At 50.0% G+C, this 21,280-nt stretch overlaps 3 protein-coding genes across 9 annotated transcripts; 1 reads left to right on the top strand and 2 right to left on the bottom strand.

Moving 5' to 3' along the window:
• Nucleotides 1-38: 38 nt before the first annotated feature.
• Nucleotides 39-4,204, bottom strand: FOIG_07178 (uncharacterized protein; the record flags this gene model as incomplete). Of its 6 annotated transcripts, XM_031206601.1 has the most annotated exons (4): nucleotides 2,353-4,204; nucleotides 1,371-2,274; nucleotides 1,000-1,314; nucleotides 39-947 (listed from the first exon to the last, which is right to left on the bottom strand). In XM_031206601.1, exons 1-4 carry the CDS (start codon nucleotides 2,382-2,384, stop codon nucleotides 765-767), a joined length of 1,434 nt encoding a protein of 477 aa, XP_031063720.1. In that variant the 5' UTR covers nucleotides 2,385-4,204. The 6 variants fall into 6 exon arrangements, with proteins under 6 accessions (XP_031063720.1, XP_031063722.1, XP_031063721.1 ...); XM_031206603.1 differs by having other exon boundaries at nucleotides 1,371-4,204; XM_031206602.1 differs by having other exon boundaries at nucleotides 39-1,314.
• A 1,078-nt stretch (nucleotides 4,205-5,282) lies between these two features.
• FOIG_07177 (uncharacterized protein) lies at nucleotides 5,283-16,404 on the top strand (the record flags this gene model as incomplete). Of its 2 annotated transcripts, XM_031206600.1 has the most annotated exons (13): nucleotides 5,283-5,394; nucleotides 5,585-5,939; nucleotides 6,615-6,639; nucleotides 7,599-7,657; nucleotides 8,300-8,417; nucleotides 9,350-9,444; nucleotides 10,091-10,412; nucleotides 10,469-10,515; nucleotides 11,657-11,770; nucleotides 12,993-13,084; nucleotides 14,308-14,352; nucleotides 14,586-14,874; nucleotides 16,357-16,404. In XM_031206600.1, exons 2-13 carry the CDS (start codon nucleotides 5,865-5,867, stop codon nucleotides 16,402-16,404), a joined length of 1,329 nt encoding a protein of 442 aa, XP_031063719.1. In that variant the 5' UTR covers nucleotides 5,283-5,394; nucleotides 5,585-5,864. The 2 variants fall into 2 exon arrangements, with proteins under 2 accessions (XP_031063719.1, XP_031063718.1); XM_031206599.1 differs by having other exon boundaries at nucleotides 5,345-5,939.
• A 4,088-nt stretch (nucleotides 16,405-20,492) lies between these two features.
• FOIG_07176 (uncharacterized protein) lies at nucleotides 20,493-21,240 on the bottom strand. Its single transcript, XM_031206598.1, has 2 exons — nucleotides 21,067-21,240; nucleotides 20,493-21,003 (listed from the first exon to the last, which is right to left on the bottom strand). The coding sequence occupies exon 2, from the start codon at nucleotides 20,986-20,988 to the stop codon at nucleotides 20,740-20,742; it is 249 nt and encodes an 82-aa protein (XP_031063717.1). The 5' UTR covers nucleotides 20,989-21,003; nucleotides 21,067-21,240; the 3' UTR covers nucleotides 20,493-20,739.
• Nucleotides 21,241-21,280: the final 40 nt, after the last annotated feature.

The following is a 21,280-nucleotide window of genomic DNA, read 5'->3' as shown; positions in this document are numbered from 1 at the left end:
AAGCTCACATTCACACTTGCAGACTGTCACAGGGATATGTGCACATTCGAGCTCGGCATAGTCACTTTGTGATTTCTCTTTTACCGCCCTTGACATCTCCTTTGCTGTAGACTCCCTGGCCTTGTTGGCGTTGCTTTCAGCGATAGGCCTAGACACATGTCCTTGGTACCTTCAATTTACTCCTCTTCATGCCAAGTAATCTTTCCGCTTGGATACATGCCGTAAAACCATTGTAGTTTTCCTCCCAGTATAACGAATCCCACCCCATATAAAATTTCCTATCTCCTCCGTAGGAGCAAGGCCAACAAACACCTCCATTGCTGATGTTGCGATGATTGCTCTCCGCTGCCCTCCGCCCACCCCAGTAATTTCTCCACTATCGCGTGGCCCAAGAAATCTCTTTTGTCTAGAAAGTCAAACCTCTCTCCACCCATGAATTCAAAAGTTACACCATGGTAAACATGATGTCCATAATTAGACAAACGCCTGTTATGCTGCGGGTCCCTGCTCAAAGCCCAAGGTATCCCAGTTATAAAAACGTATATACAGAGAACGACGCAAAGTCGCCGTTCTGTGGATCGGGTATTATTAAACGTGAAGATGTGTGCGTATGCGTGTATGTGTGAGGCGAGTGTGTATGTGTAGACATGCGGGTTGCGAGCTGGAGTTCAAGTCATTCATGGGACAACCGAGCACCTATCCACAATGCCTTCAAGTGCCCATGAGCACGTCGTAATATAGCCAAAACCATCAAGCCAAGGGCCTCATTGTCGATGAGCCTCATCTTTAGGGCGAATCGACCTCGCCTCGAGTTGGCGTTTTCTTTCCAGTTTGGCGTAATGCAACCCGCAGGCGTTGCAGAGAGTCCGGGCTCCATCAGGTCCACGTCGCCATTCAGGGGTGTCGATTCGATTGCAACTGTGGCATCGTCCAGGAGGAGCAGCACGCTGTCCATCATCAGTTTAGTGTTGAAGAAATTAATCAGAGCCAGAAACTTACACCTCGACGCTTTTTAACTTCTGTGATACCATACGCTGGCTTCATTCCATCGCCGTACATGTTCACATCGTGCTCTTCCTCGTAAGGTCCCTTCATCTTGGACCCTTCTCGGGCTCGTTCGTTCTGGATCGAAGTTTGCACCAAGTCACGCACTTGCTCCAGTGATCTCTTGACAAGTTCGATATTGCTGAGCATATCGCTAACTTCTCGTTCGGTAGGCAGTCGAGCTGGGATAGGATGAGCTCCGTGCTGTTCTTGAGCGATTCTGCTGTAAGCTTCGGCAAAGTTAAAAATCGTACGAGACGAGGTGCCAATCTGTCAAAAGTCAGCGTTTTATGTTCTTGGTGAAACATGCAACTCAGGTGACTTACTCGGCTCAATGAGTCTTGATAGTTCCAGCTTTCGTAGTGCCTGTCGACTGTAGCTTCGTATCTGGCTCGGGCATATTCAGGGTCGTCCACATGAGGAGGCGCTCTAGGATCGTAAGATCCGGGAATATGTGGTGGCATTCCATGTCTGGGGGAAATGGGATACGCAGGCAGAGGCATTTGACCTGGAGGCAGCTGGCCAGGCTGGTATGCGACAGGAGCTGGAGGGGGCGGAGGGGGATGAGCGTATGCACCATTGAGTGGGTGGTGAGGTTCAGGAAGCTTCTGCTCGGGATGGTGGTGGTGGTGTGGAGGTAGATCAGCTTTGGCCGAAGGACTCTGGCGACGGTCAGAGACAGGAGGGAGCGATGGTCGGTTGCTGAAATGAGGACGAGGAGAGTCCGCAAACGCAGGTCCATCTTGCCGAGGAAAGGATGAGGTCGGGTGGAGAGGCTGAGGAGACGAGCGCTTCTCGGCCTCTGGGAACGATCGGGGAGCTGGTGCGAAGGGCGACGGCAAACTCGAACCTGACTGCAGACCCGGCGCATGTGCAACAGGATAAGGCCCAGGTTTAGTGCCCTGGATGACCTCCGAGATTGAGGGCAGCGACTGGCGATTTGAGGGCTCCTGATCGTCGGCTGCTTTTCGAGGTTCAGAGATCATGTTGGCAATACTGGCAGCACCAGAGCTGGGTTGTGAATAACTGGAGAAAGGCGGTTGAGGTTGAGGTTGGTAATGGGCGGCCGGTGTGATGAGGGTTGCCGTTGCCATGGCGGAAGGTTCTCGATACGACCTGTCCAACAAGATATCCCGCGAGTAGGAATGGTGATGGCGATGATCGGAGTATGGTTGATCGGGTTGAGGTGGGTGGTGTATTTGGTGTTCTGAATTGGTTGCAGAATGACGGCTGTAAAGACAAGAAATGTGTTAATATGGGAGGGGCAGACAGAAATATGAATACTTTCAAGTCGGGATTCAAACAGACCTTTGCCTGGCTCCAGAGTCAGCCGCTTCCATAGCGGATCTGGTAATTACCAACGATGATTTGGGACTGTTTTAAGGCCGTAGATGCATCTGACCTGGCTAGATCCGGCTGGGGGTGTATGTGATGGGTGAAGGAAAACAGCAGTACGAATAAACGGGGAGGGGGGTGGTAAAGAATGAGGTTCCAGTAGTAAAAGAACTGAAGAAGCCAGGAATGGGTCAACACGGGACCAGGGTGGGAGATGTGACAATGGACTCAGGTGAGGGTTGGCAATGGGGTGTCAAAATGGGGAGGGGCCGATGAGGCGAAATGAAAAGAGGCGAAGAGAGAAACAAATAGTAGGTACCAGGCTAGGCACAAGGGGGTGGGTAGATCTGGCGTGCGATGGACAAGCGACAAGGGCCCTCGTGGTGGCGCTGAGCGGGACAGTGGCAGGGGGGTTCCGCCATACATAGAGGTCCTGGCTCGGATTGGGTTTGTTCTGGCTGGCCGACAGGGGCTTGCTTGAGTTGGCTTGGGGTCGTTCAAAGGCTGGCAGGGGGAGCGCCAAATTCAGGATTCCTCAGAAGTGGGAACGAGCTTGATCTATTGACGATGATGCTGCTGATGATGATACTCCTCCTCCAAAGGACAGGGCGAGAATCCAGAGTAGCGCAAACTCAAGGAGGTCGATTGCCGCGAGACTGATCCAATGGCCGGGGTCTGGGAACGTAGCGCTTGGAATGAGGAGAGAGAGAATGGACGAGTGGAGCTAAGAAACCACGCACTGGATTGCACCCGTTGACGGCGATGTCGAAGCTAGCAACTTGACTGCGGAAATGCTCAATCGATAAAACTTTGTAGTGAATACTGGCTCGACACGACCTTGAAAAACGGCTGGTACGCGGCGTGAGATGGAGTCGAAGTCGGGTATTAGTATGTGTCAAAATGGTTGATCAGATCCAGTACTGAAATTTGCGATTTGACCACAGTTGATGCAGATGCGGTAGCGTTCGTGGCTGTATATCTCAATGTTTTGTTGTTGTTTTTAGTCTTGATATTTCGAATTTGATGTTGGCCTCTTTTTTTCTTCCGTCTCCTCTGGGCTGACTACTCTGTCTCCTGTGCAAGCAACTAGACAGGGATTGGTTGACTCGCAAAAGAAGGTACAATAGTGTACACAGACACGGAGCCGGGCAGCGCTGAGCCACTAGAATGGCGGGCAAGGACAAATCCTGCTGCTGCGGACGGTGGTGTCTCTGCAGGCGCTTGAGTCAGCGCGAGGATATAGAAAAGCACAGTATAGTATAAACGATGTGGATAAGACTTGAAAGTAGAGAGAAGGAGAATCGAAGATCGAGGTTTAGAAGAGAAGAGCCAGCAATCTATTTGTTGCTGCGGGAATGTGGAGGTGGGAAAAGGTTGGGAAAGAGGGAGGTGTTGAAACACAAAGGGCAAGAACGGAGGAGGAAAGAGAAAGGAAGGAAAGAAGACTGCGTGCGGGTAGTCTCAAGGGAACGCAAGGTATAGTTAGAAGGCCCCAAACCCAAGCAGCACAACCTCCTGGGAATCACCAACAGCGCACTACAAGGAGATCAGATGTGAGATCGGCGCCTCCATTGTCATCCATTTACCACCGAAAATAGGTGGCCTGGGAGAAGCAAGCAACAACCTAATCCAGTCCTGCACGCGCGGAAGCAAGCAAGCATAACCTATACATGGGAGCCAGTGCACGCCTTGCCCGGGGGGAGATACAGATCAATTCCGACATCGATGCATCCATAGTTCAAAGCACGCGCATATTGGGGAGCGCAACAACCATTTCTGCAACATCCAATATGTACAATACGTAGTGCACCAACCTCCAACCGGGGGAGCTTTCGAGTCTGTCAGTTTCCTCAGTGCATGGATCGACCGGTACAGTACCGGGGGCCTGCGGCGCGGTTATTTGTCAGAGATCCTTATCCAGATCACCCGATCAAATACGGCAATGCTCCTTACCGAATCAACGATGTCCTCTTTGCATATAACTATCGTTATGAGAAGCCATCTGGGTATATCGTACTAGAATTGTCAATGTTATCCCTGGAACCATGACCTGAGCAAGACATCCAGCGTCACAAACAAGTCGATCAGCAAGCGCGCCTCAGCAAGCGTTCATGCTGCGGCGTTGATTTGTGACGCCTGGGGGAAACGGTCGCGGGTAGAGATACCGCCCACGCGACAGGGATTTCAAGTTCGCTTCCACTGGCTAGGGGACATGATGGCATGACGGTTTACGATATGGTATGGGTGGGGAGAGGAGGGCGGTAGGGATCCGAAGAGAATCGATCATGGATGTGTGGGGCTTGGAAGAACAAACAAGGATCAGTGACCGATGAAGCAGACAAGGGCAAAGGTTGAGAAGGCCATGTTGCCCTAGGGCTGGCTGTGGTATCTCATCTATAGCAAGATCTCGGGGAACTTGCATCTCTTCACATGCCATGTTCGTCATCAGTATGCATCCTTTAGGATGCCGTAGTCACCAGCCATCACTGCGCCGCTGTCGCTGTCGCTGTCGCTGAGGCGCTAGAGCAAAAGGTGAGGGTCGAAGAAAAGACGAGACACTGGTGTACTCTTCATCATTGCCGTCGATTCAAACACTGACCCAGGCTTTGCACCAATGGCTGGGGCATGACGATAGCCTGGTGCAGTAGCGTCTAGGCTTTGGAGATCTCCAATCTCAAGTTGGGCAAAATGGTACGACTTCCGGGGGCCCTTGCTCCTGGGGTCAGCAGCGGTCTGGTTTTAGTAGTCCACAAACAACACAAGGAGACGCCCCCAAACCACACCACTCAAATGTGTGCTTATGATTTTTTATGAAGCTCCCACATGGGCACGAGCCATCTTTGTTCGGGTCTTTTTTCAGCGTCGTATCGCGATGAATAAAAAATGAGGGCAAAATCAGCGAGCGAGTCACTGCTGGGAAATTATAACCCGGGACTGCTATTTTTCTGATAGAAAGAAAAATAAGCACATTGGAAGAAGATCCCTGGCTGGGAGGCCTTGTTAGAGTGGTTTGCAGTGAGTGTTATTGTTGAAACTTAGCATTCTCTCACTGAGCTGGAAACTTGTCTCCCATCGGCCCATCACATTTCGATTCAGCACAGGTCCCCTGCCAACTGTATTATACAGTTGCATTATCCCCCATCCCCTGCCACAATGCGCTAAGGGCGTGGGAGCTAGGAGTTCAGCGCTAAATTGAGAGAAATAGGGGCAAAGAGCGAGAAACATTACATATGATGGCTCAGATGGAAGATGCGCGAGATTGACATACGGGAGGTAGAACGAGAAAACCCAAGGCTCAAGTGTCGAAGTCGCTGAGGAACGACGGGCAAGCTGGGTGATACTGCAAACCGCATCGAGCGTCTAGGAACGATGGGATGAGCAACGATGGTTATGGTGATTTTGGCAACGAGGACATATTCAAAGCATTGATGCCAAGCCGCTTCATCAAGTCCCTAGAGCAATGACGAACTGGTGAATGTTGGACAATGGACGATGCGCGAGATGGGCCGCTTCCCATACTCAGATTGGGTGCCCCATTGTATGGGCGGCACCGCAGCCAGGTACGTCAGTGGGCAAGGACCAGGCCGTCAGCATCTTATGCCCACCTGGCTAAGGAGCAGGAGGTCTCATATGGAACCCGTCGAACTTACATGGAAGAAACTTTGTCGAGCTACCAGACTGCACTTGATCTGAGCCCAGCACGTGTACCTCGCAGGTAGTCCCTTGTGGGAGAAACCCAATCCGAACGGCCCCCGCGGCTCCGCAAGGATGGTCCATCCGCCACCATGCGAAGTTGTCGACTGGGTGCCGCTCTGGCGGATACACATTACCCAGGTAGCAGAGCAGAGATGGCCCGCGGACCTAATCTCTCAAGATCAGACACGCCCTCGATTAGTGCGCCGCCATGATGAACGTGTGGTGGGCATGTCGCCACTCCACTCTCCTGACAAGCCAAGATGAGATGAGATGAATACGTAGATGCCATGCTTGCGCTTCGTCAGTACTAACGTAGTGGAAGATGCTTCCATTAGGCCATCCAATACGTATCGCCCAACGACAGTCCGTCATGTTTCAGCCGATGGTTAATCGTAGATGGCTTTTGGTCGATAAATTTGACGAGTATAGGATGTAACCCTCAGTAATGGCATGTCTTATGCATTTAAGTGCAGACCAATGCCAGACCGTGCCACGGCATATCAAGTCAAAGTAAGTCTATCGTGTAATACTAACTTCAGTTCTGTCCCACTGCTGAAAGACCTGGTGATTGCATTCGTCGCCTTTCGAATAACAGGCACATGGCTTACTTGCCTCAGATCATGAAACTTCAGGTCAAGCAGAAGATCGCATCACTAGCCTGCCCCTCAAAACGAATGCTGTGGAAGACATAAGAGATACTAACGCTACACGGTATAAGTGTGTTGTACTCACTGTACATCATATCGTCGTATCCCGGTTGCCCGATCCATTCTCACCCCAGCATCATCCTGGTGGTTCATCGCGCATTCTCATGTAATCTCCGCCGACCCATTCTCACTGTCCTTCCAGAACAGCATACAAAATAGGAAAGGCGCGTGTACCCTTACTGTTCTGTGAAGCTTTGGGCTTCGACGCATGTCAAAGCTCGTTTTGATGCTTCACTTGCCTGGTGATGAGCCTCGTTTCTCTATCATCTTGGCTGTGACCCTCAGATGTGACCTTGCAATCACAAAGCCCCTGACTGAATCATGATCTGCACGGGCTCGTGCCATTAATGTGGTAGAGGTGAGACCAATGTCGCATATCAAAAGAACCTAGAACAACATGGCACTGCCGCAGTTCTCCAGAAGTCTAGAAGGGATGCTTTAAGCACTGGCCTTTTCTTGACGTCGATGAATTGCTTAATCTCCTCCGCCAGGGTCCTGTTCCTTGGGGACACGCGAATTTACCTCCATGCACCTCTAGGATGGCAGATGATGCTCCCACGACATGGGTCTCCCTGCTAGTTACCACCATGGGTGGTGAACATCCTCCCTTGAGAGACATATCATTCACGATGCTGTTTCCAATCGCTTGGGACTGCATCGGCTGTGCCTGTGCCGCTGAATAGTCAATTGCGTCTGTCTTGTCATGAGCTTAGCGAGCAGCAGACTGGGTCTTGTCTGGTTATTCGTCACTCTGCCATTTCTCCAAAGTGTGGAAAGTATCTTTTTCACTGTCGACGAGTTTAAACATGTTCTTAGGAACATCCATGACCCCTAAGGCCAGGCCAAAAACCGCCGTGTCACGCGACCTAATTTGTGTATGTAAGAGTAGCATATATGTGTAGGCTCGTCATAGCCGATCTTGCCCAGGTATCGGGAAGGCGGTGACTTTTGTAGGCTATCACATGCATGCAATTCCATTAAATGCTCCCGTTTTCATATATGGTGAAGTATCTCGAAGATTATAAGGATCCTCCTGCCTGGAACCTGACCTCAAGTACTTTGGCATTGAGTAGTTTTCGATACATCCAGCCGACATTCTGGTAAGCTGGCTCTCCGGATCTCATACTATTGTTAGCTACATATGATGGCGTTAGATATCTTGCAGCTCGCCTGTTAACTACTGCAGTGCTACGGCGTTACGTTGCTCAATGATGGGACTAGCACGACTCGGAGAATTCTGCCAATGCAGTACCAGTACATACATACTACGCACGTCCTGTGCTTGTGCCATCAGGAATCGCGTTTCTAGCCGAACTTGCTCAGGGATGCCTTATTGATGTTACTCACCGGAAAACTCTGCCATGTCAAGTACTACTGGCAGGCAATCGAATTCAATCAGTAAAGGGGACTATGCCTAGTACAGTGTGTATGTTCAACGGGTGAATGGAAATGGAATGTTTCTAGTCATTCTAGCCTTCCTTCCTCTCCACCACTGAAGGTGAAATCCAACGGTGTAGGCAGCTGAGGCGCCCAAATCGCAGGGCTGCTGGAAAGAAAGGCCTGCCGAAAACTGGAGCAGCCCACTTATTTACCGAACCGATGGAAGCCCCAATTGCTTCCATTCTTCGAACGGCAGTCAGTTCCTAATCTGTCCAATCTGGCCTAGCTTGATTGACCTTCAACATTAAATCGACCCACCAAGATCAAAAGAGCACGATGCAAGCCTCGAGATGCTGGGTTTCCTGCAGGATCACGAGTTTTCATCTTAAATCTCCTCCTTGCTTTTTCTTTTTTCCCGTACCCACCCCTAAATCCCGAAGCTTTCTCGAAATCATCTGGCGGCAAAGTCCATCATTGTTCCCGAGTCATACGTTTTCTTGCCATATTGCGATCCGATCCGGCCTGTTCCCCGGGTCATGATGTATTTTCTGCCACCTCCAATACAGTACTGTCTTCTATAGCCGCCAATGTGCAAGCATTTGCCTGTTCGTGGGTCTATTCGATCGTCTAGGTACTGTATCTGTACCACCTGTCTTCCATGTTCAAAGGCCCTGGATACAGCGAATCGGATAGCAATTTGTCCCTATGTTTAACAGTGGACAAGCATGGTGACTCCTTGGCGAACATCGGATCCGTATACTCGTTGTGTCTTGTATGCCAGCCGCACGGGTTCGATGGCCAATACGAGAATTACTCGGCTTGTTTATGATGTTGCACTTGTTCAAAACGGCCAATATCTTGCCCATCATCATCACAAGAGCATTAATGTGCACATGGAGGCTCAGACACTTTCGATCTAGGGTGCCGCCCAGTGAGACGACGGGACTTGGGCTTGTGCTTCCGTCATGCTGTCCTCTCTGCTGTATACAGAACTGTCATTAACGGTCGTCTCCCCTCCTCGGCCCGTAGCCCAAGGGTTCCTATCTTCGTTGAAAGACTCAACCACTGTTCATTCGGCCCCGACATCTTGAGAGACACCTCAGACAGCCGAGCTTTCCCTTCATGTGATACTCGACCTTCCAATATGCACTTGACAGGCATTAGTATGCACAAACTGACTTTCACAGACTACCTCGGCATGAGGTACAGAGCAAATTCTTCAAGGCAAGAAACATTCAACGAATCGCTGGCCCCTACCTGCATGTCGAGTCAGGGGTGTCAGGTTCGGGAATAGCAGACATGAACTAGAATAGGGTGCTCAGGGTCATGCATGCATGCTTCGCCCGGCTGAGGAAAAAGAAAGGTGCCCGACTTGCCCGACTCCCACATTTTGCAATCGGCAAAAGCACAAATTCATTATCTTTTTTTTTTCTTGTTCCAGCAATGCGGATACCCTCGTCTGTTACGGATCATCGTGGGCCATATGTATCTCAAACCTATTTATATCGGGTAAAATATCGCGGGGAGATATCTCCGGCAAATTTATTCTTACCAGAAGACTTGCAATACCAGTATTGAACCGTCAAAACACACCAACCCAACGCAGTTACACCGCCCTCCTTCGGTTCGAGCTCGTGGCGTTAGGCCAGAAGAGAAAGTCCCAACGGCCGGGATCTAACGCTAGAGACAAATCGTCGATTCAAATGTGCCGAGATGGTCGATTCTAGGTGGTCAGCCAATGGCCAAGTAACCGATAGTTGATTGTTACTGGCTAAAGGCTTGCTAGGCCCGGCCTGCGTGAAGATGCTGTGCTGTGCTGAGCCGTGACTGTGACTGTGTGACGCAGGACGGTAGCTAATGTCGTCAGGGACTAGATCTCGAACATTGTGGCTATCCCCTGCGCTGAAGGGATATCTAATTCCTAGTAGGCCAAGCATTCATGTGGAAGCGATCATGAGATCCCCACGATGCGGCGTCGTGCACGGTTGGAGGTAGAGACCAATTCGAGCCACTGGCAGCCTGTCTTCGCCCACCATCAGCCTCAAATGCGTGTCTTTGAGTTGCTACTAAGCCTTCCTTGGACAAGCCACCACACGCTGGATATTGAGAATCGGATTGGGCTTTGTGGGCCGGCACAGCTAGATCTCACACCATGGCAGGCTAGGGAGACTAGAAGCCTAGAACATCGTCTACTGCAGCGAAGGCTTGCGAGGTGGTCTGATGTCGATCGCTCTGTGGGACTACAGTACAGTAAGTATTTCGCGGTAGTTGACCAAGGCAAGCTTAATCCTTGAGCACTAATGTAGCCATCCAGCCTCCCCCGATAACGCCCACTGGCTCGCCGCCTGCAGTTGTACGAAACAGCCATTGTTATTGATATTGCATCCATTGCATATGATAAAGAGGCAACTGGTGAGGTTCTTGAGGATGGGGGGTGCACGGCCGATAAGGTTGAAATACATCAGCTTTGCTGTTACACAGCCAGCTCATCAGACACTTATGGATTCTTACATATTTGTGAACCCTGAGCAGTCACCAACTGACCTTGGGTTTCATTCCCTTCAAAGGTACAGTAACGACGAGAACAATCCTTTCAAGACTTGCAGTGTACAGTAGGTTCATCCCCCCGGACAATAGTCCCGGTCGGCGGGAGTAGCGGGGGGCGTTTTATGTGATGCCATCTTGATTCACGCCTCCGGACGGTACGTAGGTAGGTACCATCTATCTACTGAACTAAGGATTGCGGGCGCGTTTCCGCACACTACACCAGATCAGATGCGCCCGTCTCAGCTCGGTCTACTAATATTAAATTGTCGATTTCTTGAGACGGACGGGACACACTGCAAGATCCAGGTACCTCGATCCGCTATACCCCGAGGCCTCGTATCGGCCGATGCTATCCTGCATCCTGCATCCTGCATCGTTCAACCGTGACGTTGTATCAACCACCGCGGGCACTTTGTCCCGCAGCGCTGGCAACACCCAAAGAAAACAGAGTCGCCAGATCCAATGGTTCAACTGGAGTAGACTATGGCCCCCGGTAGTGAGCAAGTCTCCCACGATGTTGCATCGCTCACTGCCCGTTTCCTGTTCTGGTATCCAAGGTGCTGTACTGCACTGGAGAACAGCCCCCTTTGCCTTGTGAGGTCTCATCCTCGGGGGTTTTTTGTTGCTTTCCGGGTGGTTTATCTGATGACTGGTAACCAATGACCTCCTTGCAGGTGGATCTGGAGTTTAACTGTGGCCGGGGGCCTCAGAAACGTGTTTGACTTGAAGCTAGCAAACTTACAAACTTACAAACAGGTAAAAGGTTGGTCCATCCAAAGGCTACCATTACTGAATGCGGATGGCCTCTCCACTGGGAACACACGTGGTGGACCGCAAATGCAGGGCGACGGGCGAACTGCCTCTCGAATCCCACCAACTGGCAACATTCCACCCGTGCAGGCGAAACGCTTGCACTATAGGAGAAGGCTTTATAATACGTACTTTAGTTATATACGAACTGGAGACAAGCGTTCTTTGATGATGACCGTCGCCGTGTCCGAGTGTGGGTCCGGGGCCGAATGAGACGGCTTGGAGATGTCAAGCTTGTTAACAATGCAAAAGTTCATGATCTCAGAAAGAACCTCGACTACTGGCACATGATATCACGCTCGAGAAGCAGATTGTGGAGAGATTATACTGCTCGAAGCTCGGGCAACTTGCCTTGTTGGCCGTAATAAGAATTCACACGCGTGATGGAGATGGTCCACATCCATAACATTTCTCTCCTTCCCTTGGGTTCCCTTGTCCTAGGAAATATAGATCTACGCATCGGCTCCTGGTATTGATGCAATCTCTGGTTCACATCCGTTTGACAGGCATCCCTTCCAGGGCTAATCGTTGCTTTTTTCCCGAGTTTTTGAAGTTACCATAGGTCATAGATACGAGGTCCAGGAACCAAACTTTGTCGGCAGTTCGTCAAAGTTTATTATGAAATCTACCATATGGGATCTGCAAAGTGTCGATTACCTAGAGAACTCTGAATACTATAGTATGCTGGTCTCGACCAAAAGACTTTGATTATAGGAATTTCAACTTGTTCATGTTTCGCATAACGATGCTACAATGAAGTCCACCTTGTGTCATTCTTAACAGCACAGGGTCTTGCTGTTGGTAATTCTGTTTTGTTGGATCCTTCTAGCCTTCCCAGTCAGGCACCCCGTTGAACTTTACGGGAAAAACGGGGCAATCTCCCGCTGGGGCTTCCTTGTCCTTCACCAGGCAGTTTGTGTCATGCCAAATTATTATGACAACCGGTTAACCTAACTTCAACTAACCAGACATTCCACCTTGGGAACCATGGCCGCGTTTTGTCAACTCCACGAGACAAGACCAACGCGCGCTGTTGTAACGATAATGGCCAGCGGCTGGCTCTTGATTGAACCTCCCCGCCCTTCTCGTCCTCATCGATGACGATCCACTTGCCGAATCTCGTTTGAGAATCAGCTTTCAATGTTCTTAGTCCCTACCTCCACGTGAGATAGTCAAAGGCAAACGCCTCTTTGACTGCATATCGTCATCAGCAGTGATATGAATACCTAGCCAGCCATATGATATGCACTCAATGTCATTTTGAACTAGAGTCATCTCGCTGCCACTGTTGAATTTTGAAGTTCAATCCGACTTCGGCTGGCCTCAAACCTGCGCCAGCCCAACCGATGTTGATCAGCGCGAGCCATCGGAAGTGACAGAGTGGTTGCCGGCATGGATACCTAAAGTGTCACTTTGGTATATCATCCCCGATGGGTCTCATGCAAGCGCCGCCGCTCTCTACATACATTACAGGAGCCTGAAAGTTTCAATCCCCGGCTTCCAGCCCTCCGCCAGGGCCCCCTGGCCATCAACTGGCCTCCTTTCGATCTTCGCAAATCGACTCTGTACATGGGTCCAGCGATGGTTCACAAAAGTCGCTCTCCAAGATCCCCTAAACTAACAAAACCGACAATGCAACAGGGCATCTTTTCCTAAAGGAACCTTATGCATTAAGGATTCATGCTGTTGAGCACACTCAGACACACGTCGACAATGAGCCCCCCCCCTTGCCTTCGCGTTGGATGTCATGGTCGTTCTGACAGGTCTTAAGACTAGCCTAAACATGGGGGTGCTCTCGCGGCACAGATATCGTATAATATTCGCCGAGAGTTTAACCACAAACAGGTATTCTGAGGTACATCTCGCGCAGTCAACTTAACCCAAATGACCCCCGGACCAATGTGACGGGCGTTGGCAAGGTCTCATCCAGCCGTACATAATTAACGCAAAACAGATCTGATATGATCAGTGGTTGGTTAACGGCACATCCCTACCACTGAATATTCTCTGGCCAACCACACTCGTCCCGACGTACCTAAGTGTGCGCTGCAGCTTCTCGATTCCAACGGTCTCGATGATGCACAGCACTCAAAAAAGCAACGAATAACGTTGATTGACAAGGCCAGCTCGTCGCCAGCCCCTTCTCGAGAGCCGATTTGTGGACATGCTTGTCATTTTCTTACAGTATTTCTTGAGATGCTGATAAGTGCAGCATCAGCAATGTGATATGGCGAGTCATTCGGCAGTACTTTCACATCGTGCATGATGCGTTGCAAACCCCAGACTCAATCTGAGATGCCGTGTCAAACTGAACTGGTGATCACACCCTCTTCTGAGTAAGCGTTTTGACACAATCAAGCATGAGGCCTCCACTGTTCAATCGTATATTTGCTATGTAAAGCTTACTCTAATAAGATGCCAGGAAACAGTAGCCTCACATGCGACGCCTTGTCAACTGCCGACAACGAAACATGGTGCTATTCTCGAAACTAAGCATCTCGCAATGGCGACTACCGCGAAGACCTTTGCGACCCTTGTGCGGACTGACAATAATCGTTGATTGGGTGTTCAGCCCTCACGAGCAGAGCAAGATTTTGGGGGAGTAAGACCGTCCCCACGGCACATTCAGCCAACGCCAGCCGATCGGATCACGATAGAATGACGTGGCCGTGCTTCCACAAAGAGGCCCCCAGATCGATTCCTGATTTCTGGGTCTACACCTTGAGTCCTTGGCCTCGAAACATTGCCGGGGCGCACACGGAGATGCAGATGGAGATATCCACCACAGTGCCGGTGGCGGATTCCAATGCTACGCCAAGTCCTACTGTGTTTTGTGAGTTGACAGGGGTGGGTTGCGCCCGAAGCGATCGGTGAGGGTTTAGGAGTTGCCCGTGGCTCCTCCAAACGCCCAGATTCCCGCTCGGTCAAGGTCGCTAGTTGGTCATCATATTGAGCAGTCAGATATCCTAAACGGATTTGTGAGCTGTTTGCCACTCGCGAGAGGGATTTGTGCATGTCACCACCATATTAGATACCACGATCATGAAGAAGGTACAATATATTTAGGCTGAAGACCAGCGGCGAAGCATCTGACACAACATATCGTGCAATCATTCCAAAAGGATGGATTCCTATTGAGCTCAGGAGAAACAAGGACAGGGGTCTATCGACCATCAACACCAGGACGGAATGGCGGGAACCCTGGGATCTGGCTTGCTGTGGGGCGGATTCGACAGTGCGATCGTCTGATCCCAGGGCGCCGTGCGCTAGTGAGATCCTGCCCGTCCCGGGAGCACACCACACCGCTTTCAGTGCTTCCATACACCCCTTTTTCGTGAGGGTAAAACCGAAGGCCGTCAGTGGTGTTCCGAAGCCTACGGGCCACCAGCAGGCGAAGTCTACGACAACAGTGACACTTCCAGACTTGATTCATCAGCTCCATGAGTTCGATATATGCATAGCGGGTTAGGGACTGCGTCAGGGCTGCAGGGAGACACAAGAGACTTCTGAAAAATCTGAGATCCTGGGCCCACGCATGGATACGTCGATCGCAGAACTCCATTAGCTCAGCATGTCAAACATGCAGCAAGACCCTTGGAACCTACCAAGCTTCCTGTCCTGGTAAAAAGGGAACCAACGAAGACTACCGGCCGGTATACCATCACCCACCAGTTCTACAAGTCTGTGCCGTTTGCGCTTTACCGCCTGCGCACGACAAGCGCCGAGGGTTGTGATGTACTGAGGTCCTTGTGGTCTTATCAGAATTGGCAAGTTATTGGCTACCATTACTCAATATCAACCTTAGATGAATGCCAATGCAGTCTTGGCCAAAAGCAGTCAGACAAATCACCACTTTGACTACTGTTGACTTGACTGCCAGTTCTGGACCCTCCTTTATTCAAGTTATGAGCTAATAATGCTTGTGCAAGTGTACAGTATATTTGCACTATCATTGAAGGAAGGGTGCAAGTTGCGGACTTCAAGCCACACCACGCCCGGCAACGTTTTCACAATACGTATGTGTGGTGCTTTCTACTAACCTTGGCATTGAAGAGTGGCCTGATTTTGCAGAAAGCCACTATCGGGCACTTGCACGGACTGCCCAACTCATCCTAGCTCCGGACCGCTTTGACGGTTCGTCAGCCTCGTTGGATCGTAATCGCTCGCGACAAGGCTAGCGGTCAGAACGTTATTTGCATCCGTGTAGAAATTGGCGATGAGAAATAATCTACCAAGCAACTGCCACGTTCCGGCCTTGGGCTTTGAGTTTTACGAGTCAACGGCGCTGGGAAGCAGCTTCTAACCGAGCTCTAAGCGTGCGCCACCAAAGATTCACGCTATGGAGAGTTTTACGGAGTCTTCTCATTGCTGGTTTTTGAATTGTGGAGTATTGGCGTCAATGGCTTTGGGCAGTATTCCGCACCAGAACTCTCAACCTCTTGAACTGTTTATTATCTTGTCATTCCAAAGGAACGTTCTCGAGCTAATAAGGCATCATGTTTGCTGGAGCACCTAGTTGATAGCCGTACCATGGCACGAGAAATTTGGTTCTCTTCCTCTGGCACTGGCGCCGATCCGTCGTCTCAGCCTTGCCAACCCTGGCTAGAAGCCAGACTTGACTGATAACTTATTCTCAGCCGACTGAGGCTTGTTTGCTTCTTCTACGGACTCTCTCAAAGGAAACTTGAGACCAATCATATTAGCTGGGCTGGCGTGATCAATCATACGATATGCTGAAAAGCTTGTGCATCGGCTCTAGGAGACTTTTCTTCGGAGGAGTGATGAGATGCGATAAAATTGACCAGTCATCAAGCTGCGAATTACTAACAACCTCCAGTTCTGGATGATTGACGTTAACAAGTATAGATGCAAGCAATATGGATAAGAGAATACAATGCATACGACATGGCAAAGAGTAATTGATGGGGGGGAGGGAACCGAATCAAGCCCTTTCCCCCCAGCCTTCTATCCAGAAAGTTCCTCACGCCGCAGACTTTGCCGGGCTTTTGACTCCCGAGAATGCCATCGCATCTCGGCTCATCTAATCGCAATCGCATTGCATCGTATCGTTATCGTATCTCATCTCCCCAAATATCATGGCGGGGTGCCACCCTGGGAGCTGGTTGACACCCCACTAACTACCTAGGCACGCCCCTTGATTCTCCTTCCTTGACTCAACTTCAACATGTTGATTCACTTTGATGCTGGTCTTCCAAGGTCAAGGACAGACTAAGAAACATCATCGACGTGTCCATCAGTTCATGAAGAAAACGTCTTTATTGAGAATATTCCCCCCAATTCTGGCACCAATCTGAAGTTGGGCTTGGGGCTATACTGTCACCATCACAATCACATCCATGAAGAATGGTGCCAAGTGACCCTGATCAAGCACGCGTCTTGAATATACACAAGTCGTGCCAGTTCACGAGACAACACACTGACCATCGTCATGAGTCAAGTTAAACATCATAGTGAACGCCACGCATGATAGGCAGTTCCAGAAAACCCTTGGAGAAGAACACCAAGCAGTGATTTAGTTGAGCCAGAGGCGTCAGACAAATGGGAGAACTGCCGGCCTAGCGTGTCCTTGATTTTTGGTATCTTGTTTCCCATGATCGTGATCATGACCATGACAGAAGGAAGCTTTTGGCGAGAACATCACCACACCATGCCATGACGAAACATGCTCCCCGGCAGTCTCCATCACGGTTCATCCATGTCTTTGGGTTTATTTTCTAGCTGCGTTTCCGTCGGGTGATATCTGCATGCTCTAACGGCTGCCTTGCTTTTTCCACGTACGTTTCGTGGCCTAATCGTCCCACGAATGCCGCATTAGCGCGTGGAGTTGTATGTGGTGGCCGTCGATGTTTGCTTCTTCTTCATCTTCCTTTCCGTCCAGGGAGTCCCCTCTGGCATGCGGACATCCTTTCAAGGCAAATTTGCTTTTTGCGCATCCCTCTTCAGTTTACCATGACATGATTCTGGTAAACCGTCAAGGACAGGCATTGCAATCTTCATCTTCGGCTCCGCACCCCGGAATTGTAACGGAGATCAAGGGCTGGGCCGTCCTTCGCGTTGACTACCGTGGAGCTCCTGGCGCAAGGTCAAAGAGTTGCAAAGCGGGCCCTTTGAGGGTCTGTTTGGTCTTGTATCGGACAACACATCCCAAGGGTCTGAGATCATGCACTTGCTAGACTCCAACTTAGTCATGTCGAGTGTTGAGTGTGGTCTATCACCTGTTGGTCTCTCGTGTGACATGAGTGGAAATGGAGTAATCGTCAAGGTAGGTGAACCCTTGTTAACATAGATGGCATTCTAGTCATGGTCATGCCGTAACTTGCACCTGAGGGTGTGAAACTGAAGTCTGCGTCTTGATCAACCAGGACAAGTTGCCATCGTGGCCAGAATGCCCGTTTTACTCAACTCGATCTCGGCCAGACGAGTTTCCGCGCGTTAGGGACAAGATATGGATACCCTTATGGAATCCATCTAGCAAACCCATGGGAATGGCAGGATGCTCTGTTGGGAACGACTTGCCCGAGACTATTGACGCTCCGGCTCGTGAACTGGCCATGGCGTTGATAAGATCAAGCCCCGGAACCCTAGATTTACTTCTCCACGGGTAATTGCGTCGATCATTCTGGATGGGTGCTGTGGTTGGCTAGTTTCAACTCAATAGTGAGTTGACTCGCAATTACCTTGGGGCCTTAGGTCGCCTTGGTTAGTGCCTAAGACTCAGCTGAGACGCTAATTACTGTATCTCAGATCCCGCACGTACAGTATCCGCACGCATCAATCAACTGGCTCGTCGGCAAGGGCTTTCTCTCCCTCACTCGCTCGCTCGCTCTCACCGCTGATGGCGCTGTCGAGAAACGGAGTCATTCACAGCGCTAGAAGGCCCCTAGATCAGCCAAGAAGAGATGATGTGGGAATTTCGAGACAGCGGCTCCGTGACCGATCCAGGGTCCTCTGATTCAAGACTCAGATCGAGCGAGGTCCTCTTTCTGGTATATCAATGGATATTGTCTGGCCCAGTGGGTTGAAGCTGAGATTAGGGCGAACCCCAGCCGCTTCTCCGGGGCACAGCTATACTGAATCGGTGGTGGGTTTCCGAGCAGCGCATATGTGGGCAGCGCTATGGATGCGCACAGCATACATCCATCGGTAGGCATCCACTGTCAATGCACGGAACTTTCAGGTCTAGGGAGTGAGCGAGAGTGAGTATCAGGGAGAGCGAGCGAGCTCCTGTCGTGGGCAGGGTGAGGCTTACGAGCCGCCAGATTGACCCTGCATGCAGCTACAAGCCATGGCAGCCGTGTCTCTAACTTGGCACTTACTTGAGACAAAGCAATGCCGACTATTGCAGATGAGATTGAGCTTGAAAGTCTCCTGCCAGATTGGGATGTCATTTGGACTCTATACTCTTAACTGAGCTGACTGTCTAGGTAGCTAACGGAGTGCTAAGTTATTAGTACACAGATTGGCTCGGTTGAATGATGCTAGCTTCAACATTTTAAGATGCACGAACCATCTTCTCTCGGGAGCGTTGTGCTTTTGCTTTAGTAGTCATAACAATATCCTTCATGTATGTCAACATCAGATCATATCATGAGCAGACTCGCTGGTTGCTTTTTGTCTTTGCCGCTTTGATCCAGTGTCATTTGGGCATGCACGATGGCGATGTGGTTGGAAAACCTTGCTTGTTATGCAAGATGGCGACGGTGACGGTCATGATAATGGGAATGTGACTCTTTCTCTTCTTGGCTATTCCTTGTTACCTGAGTGGGTAGACTTTGTTTTCTCGTCCCGCGCGGCATGTGAGATCTGGGTCCTTTGATATGATACATGTTGTTTTTTGTTGGTTGGCAATCCTCATAATATGATATGACATAACAGAGTTGGCCGATAGTTGGTGGTTGGTTTAGAGAAAGCTTCTGGAGATTACATGCGTATGTGATAGATTGTTGTTTGTCTATGGGTCTGTTTGTCCCTGTGGTGCATTACGTGTGACCTTTTTGAGGTTCGGTTTCATCTCGAGGTTGTCGCGGTGGGTGAGGACTGGTGTCTAGGGTAACCAGGAACTCCAAGTAAAACACGCCCATTCTTTACTATGTCAGACTTTCCGTCTTGTATCTCGCTGGTCTCACGTGGATTGATACAGGAGCTGGCTCTTTACTTGATAACACGTCAGTGCGGGATCTGGATGGATGCCGTTCCTGGCTAAAGCAACATAATCCAGTATGTATTCCATTGTTCATGCATGAAGCCATAAGCAGATATGACAACTCGCAGGCACGATATAGTACCTGACTCCTATCGAAGCGTTCCAGAAGCACGCCAGCATACATAAAAATATGGTGAGGAGCAAGATCCAGCTGCTCGTTTAGGCATAGGGTAACTACCTAACTCGTGGACTTTTGAAGCTATACTCGACCGTCCATAAGTTTTGGGCAAACATGTTGTGGCGGCTAGCAAGTCATGGAAACTCTCAATAGGCCCATACATAGTTTGTTCACGATGCAATTCAATGCATTAATTAATAGAATCAACATGTGGTACAAAAAGATAACATCTCGGGGCAGATAGAATGGGTGACCCGAGGAAGCAAGACTAGGTTTTATGAACTCCCAAAGTCTTCCAGAGTAAATTCTAAAGTGCAAACACTGAACGACGATAGGGCGAGTTGTAAAGCCACAAAATAATTATACGGCACGTCATTTGTCGCATATATCGCAGTGTCATGGCAGCATGTAAAGTGGCTCCAAACTGGAGAGCAAGTGTCATAAAACATGGCTTCCTCGAGGCTGAGGAACACAAGGTTTGAAGGTTGGAGTGAGAGTGAACGCAATTGGTATTAAAAAGCCAAGAATTTGCCGTACTGTAATAGACTGAGTAAGCTTGAGATGGTGTGACTGCGTTTCATGTATTGAAACAGCCAATGGTGACTGTACTCGAAACGGAACAAGTTATCAATATAGCAGTGAGAGAGAACACTCAAACGCCGCATGGCGGCCGAGTATTACCCTGAATATCTGCACAAGTCACTGAATTATTCTGTCGTACCGGGAGAGGGAAACAGAAACTGATGCACCGAGCAGCGAAGCATTCATTGCTCGCGGTCCATTTCATTGATCATTCGTAGGTATCATTAACCTCCTCTCTTGTTCTTCCTTCCATTCCATTCCATTTCCTTTCATATTGTACAAGATAGAGAGAAGGCTCATTGCTGACGCTTCTCAACACCCTCACGACCAACGTTGCTCAGGTCCACCTCCTCGCCCTTGGTAGCGGGCTCACGGAGACCAGACTGAGCGGCAGAGTCGGTGCCAATGGGGCCCTCCTGCTTGCCAGCGCCGACGTTGACGGTGCGGGCATCAGCGGACTGCCAGTCGGAAGCCTTAGGGGGCTGATCGGGGAGAGGGAGGTTGGCCTGGGTCTCGGCGATCTTCTGGTCCTTGGATTGAGTCATTTTGATGGGGGGTTTCTGAATGATTGTTAGCATTTATTCCTGATACAACTCGATATTTCGAATGACACTTTGACTTACTGGGTTGGTAGTTGTGGTTGTGATGAAGAAGTCTTGTGATGATGTGATGTGATGTGATGTGGTTGAGAGTTGAGAGTTGAGAGTTGGAGATGATGATGTTGAACTGACGAAGCTTCTCAGAGGTCCTTTAATACCTATTCATTCACCGAGAAAGCACCTTCTCCATAATTACACTCTTTCCCTCCAAGCAAACGTACACGTACACGCACAAACA

The sequence above is a fragment of the Fusarium odoratissimum genome (assembly GCF_000260195.1).
Source record: "Fusarium odoratissimum NRRL 54006 unplaced genomic scaffold supercont1.10, whole genome shotgun sequence".
Taxonomy (NCBI): domain Eukaryota; kingdom Fungi; phylum Ascomycota; class Sordariomycetes; order Hypocreales; family Nectriaceae; genus Fusarium; species Fusarium odoratissimum.
Note: the sequence above shows the minus strand (reverse complement) of the source record. Positions and strands in the feature narration are given on the sequence as shown.

What these genes read in the sequence shown, in the direction of transcription:
- FOIG_07176 (XM_031206598.1), bottom strand. Translation starts at nt 20,988, where the DNA reads ATGACTCAATCCAAGGACCAGAAGATCGCCGAGACCCAGGCCAACCTC.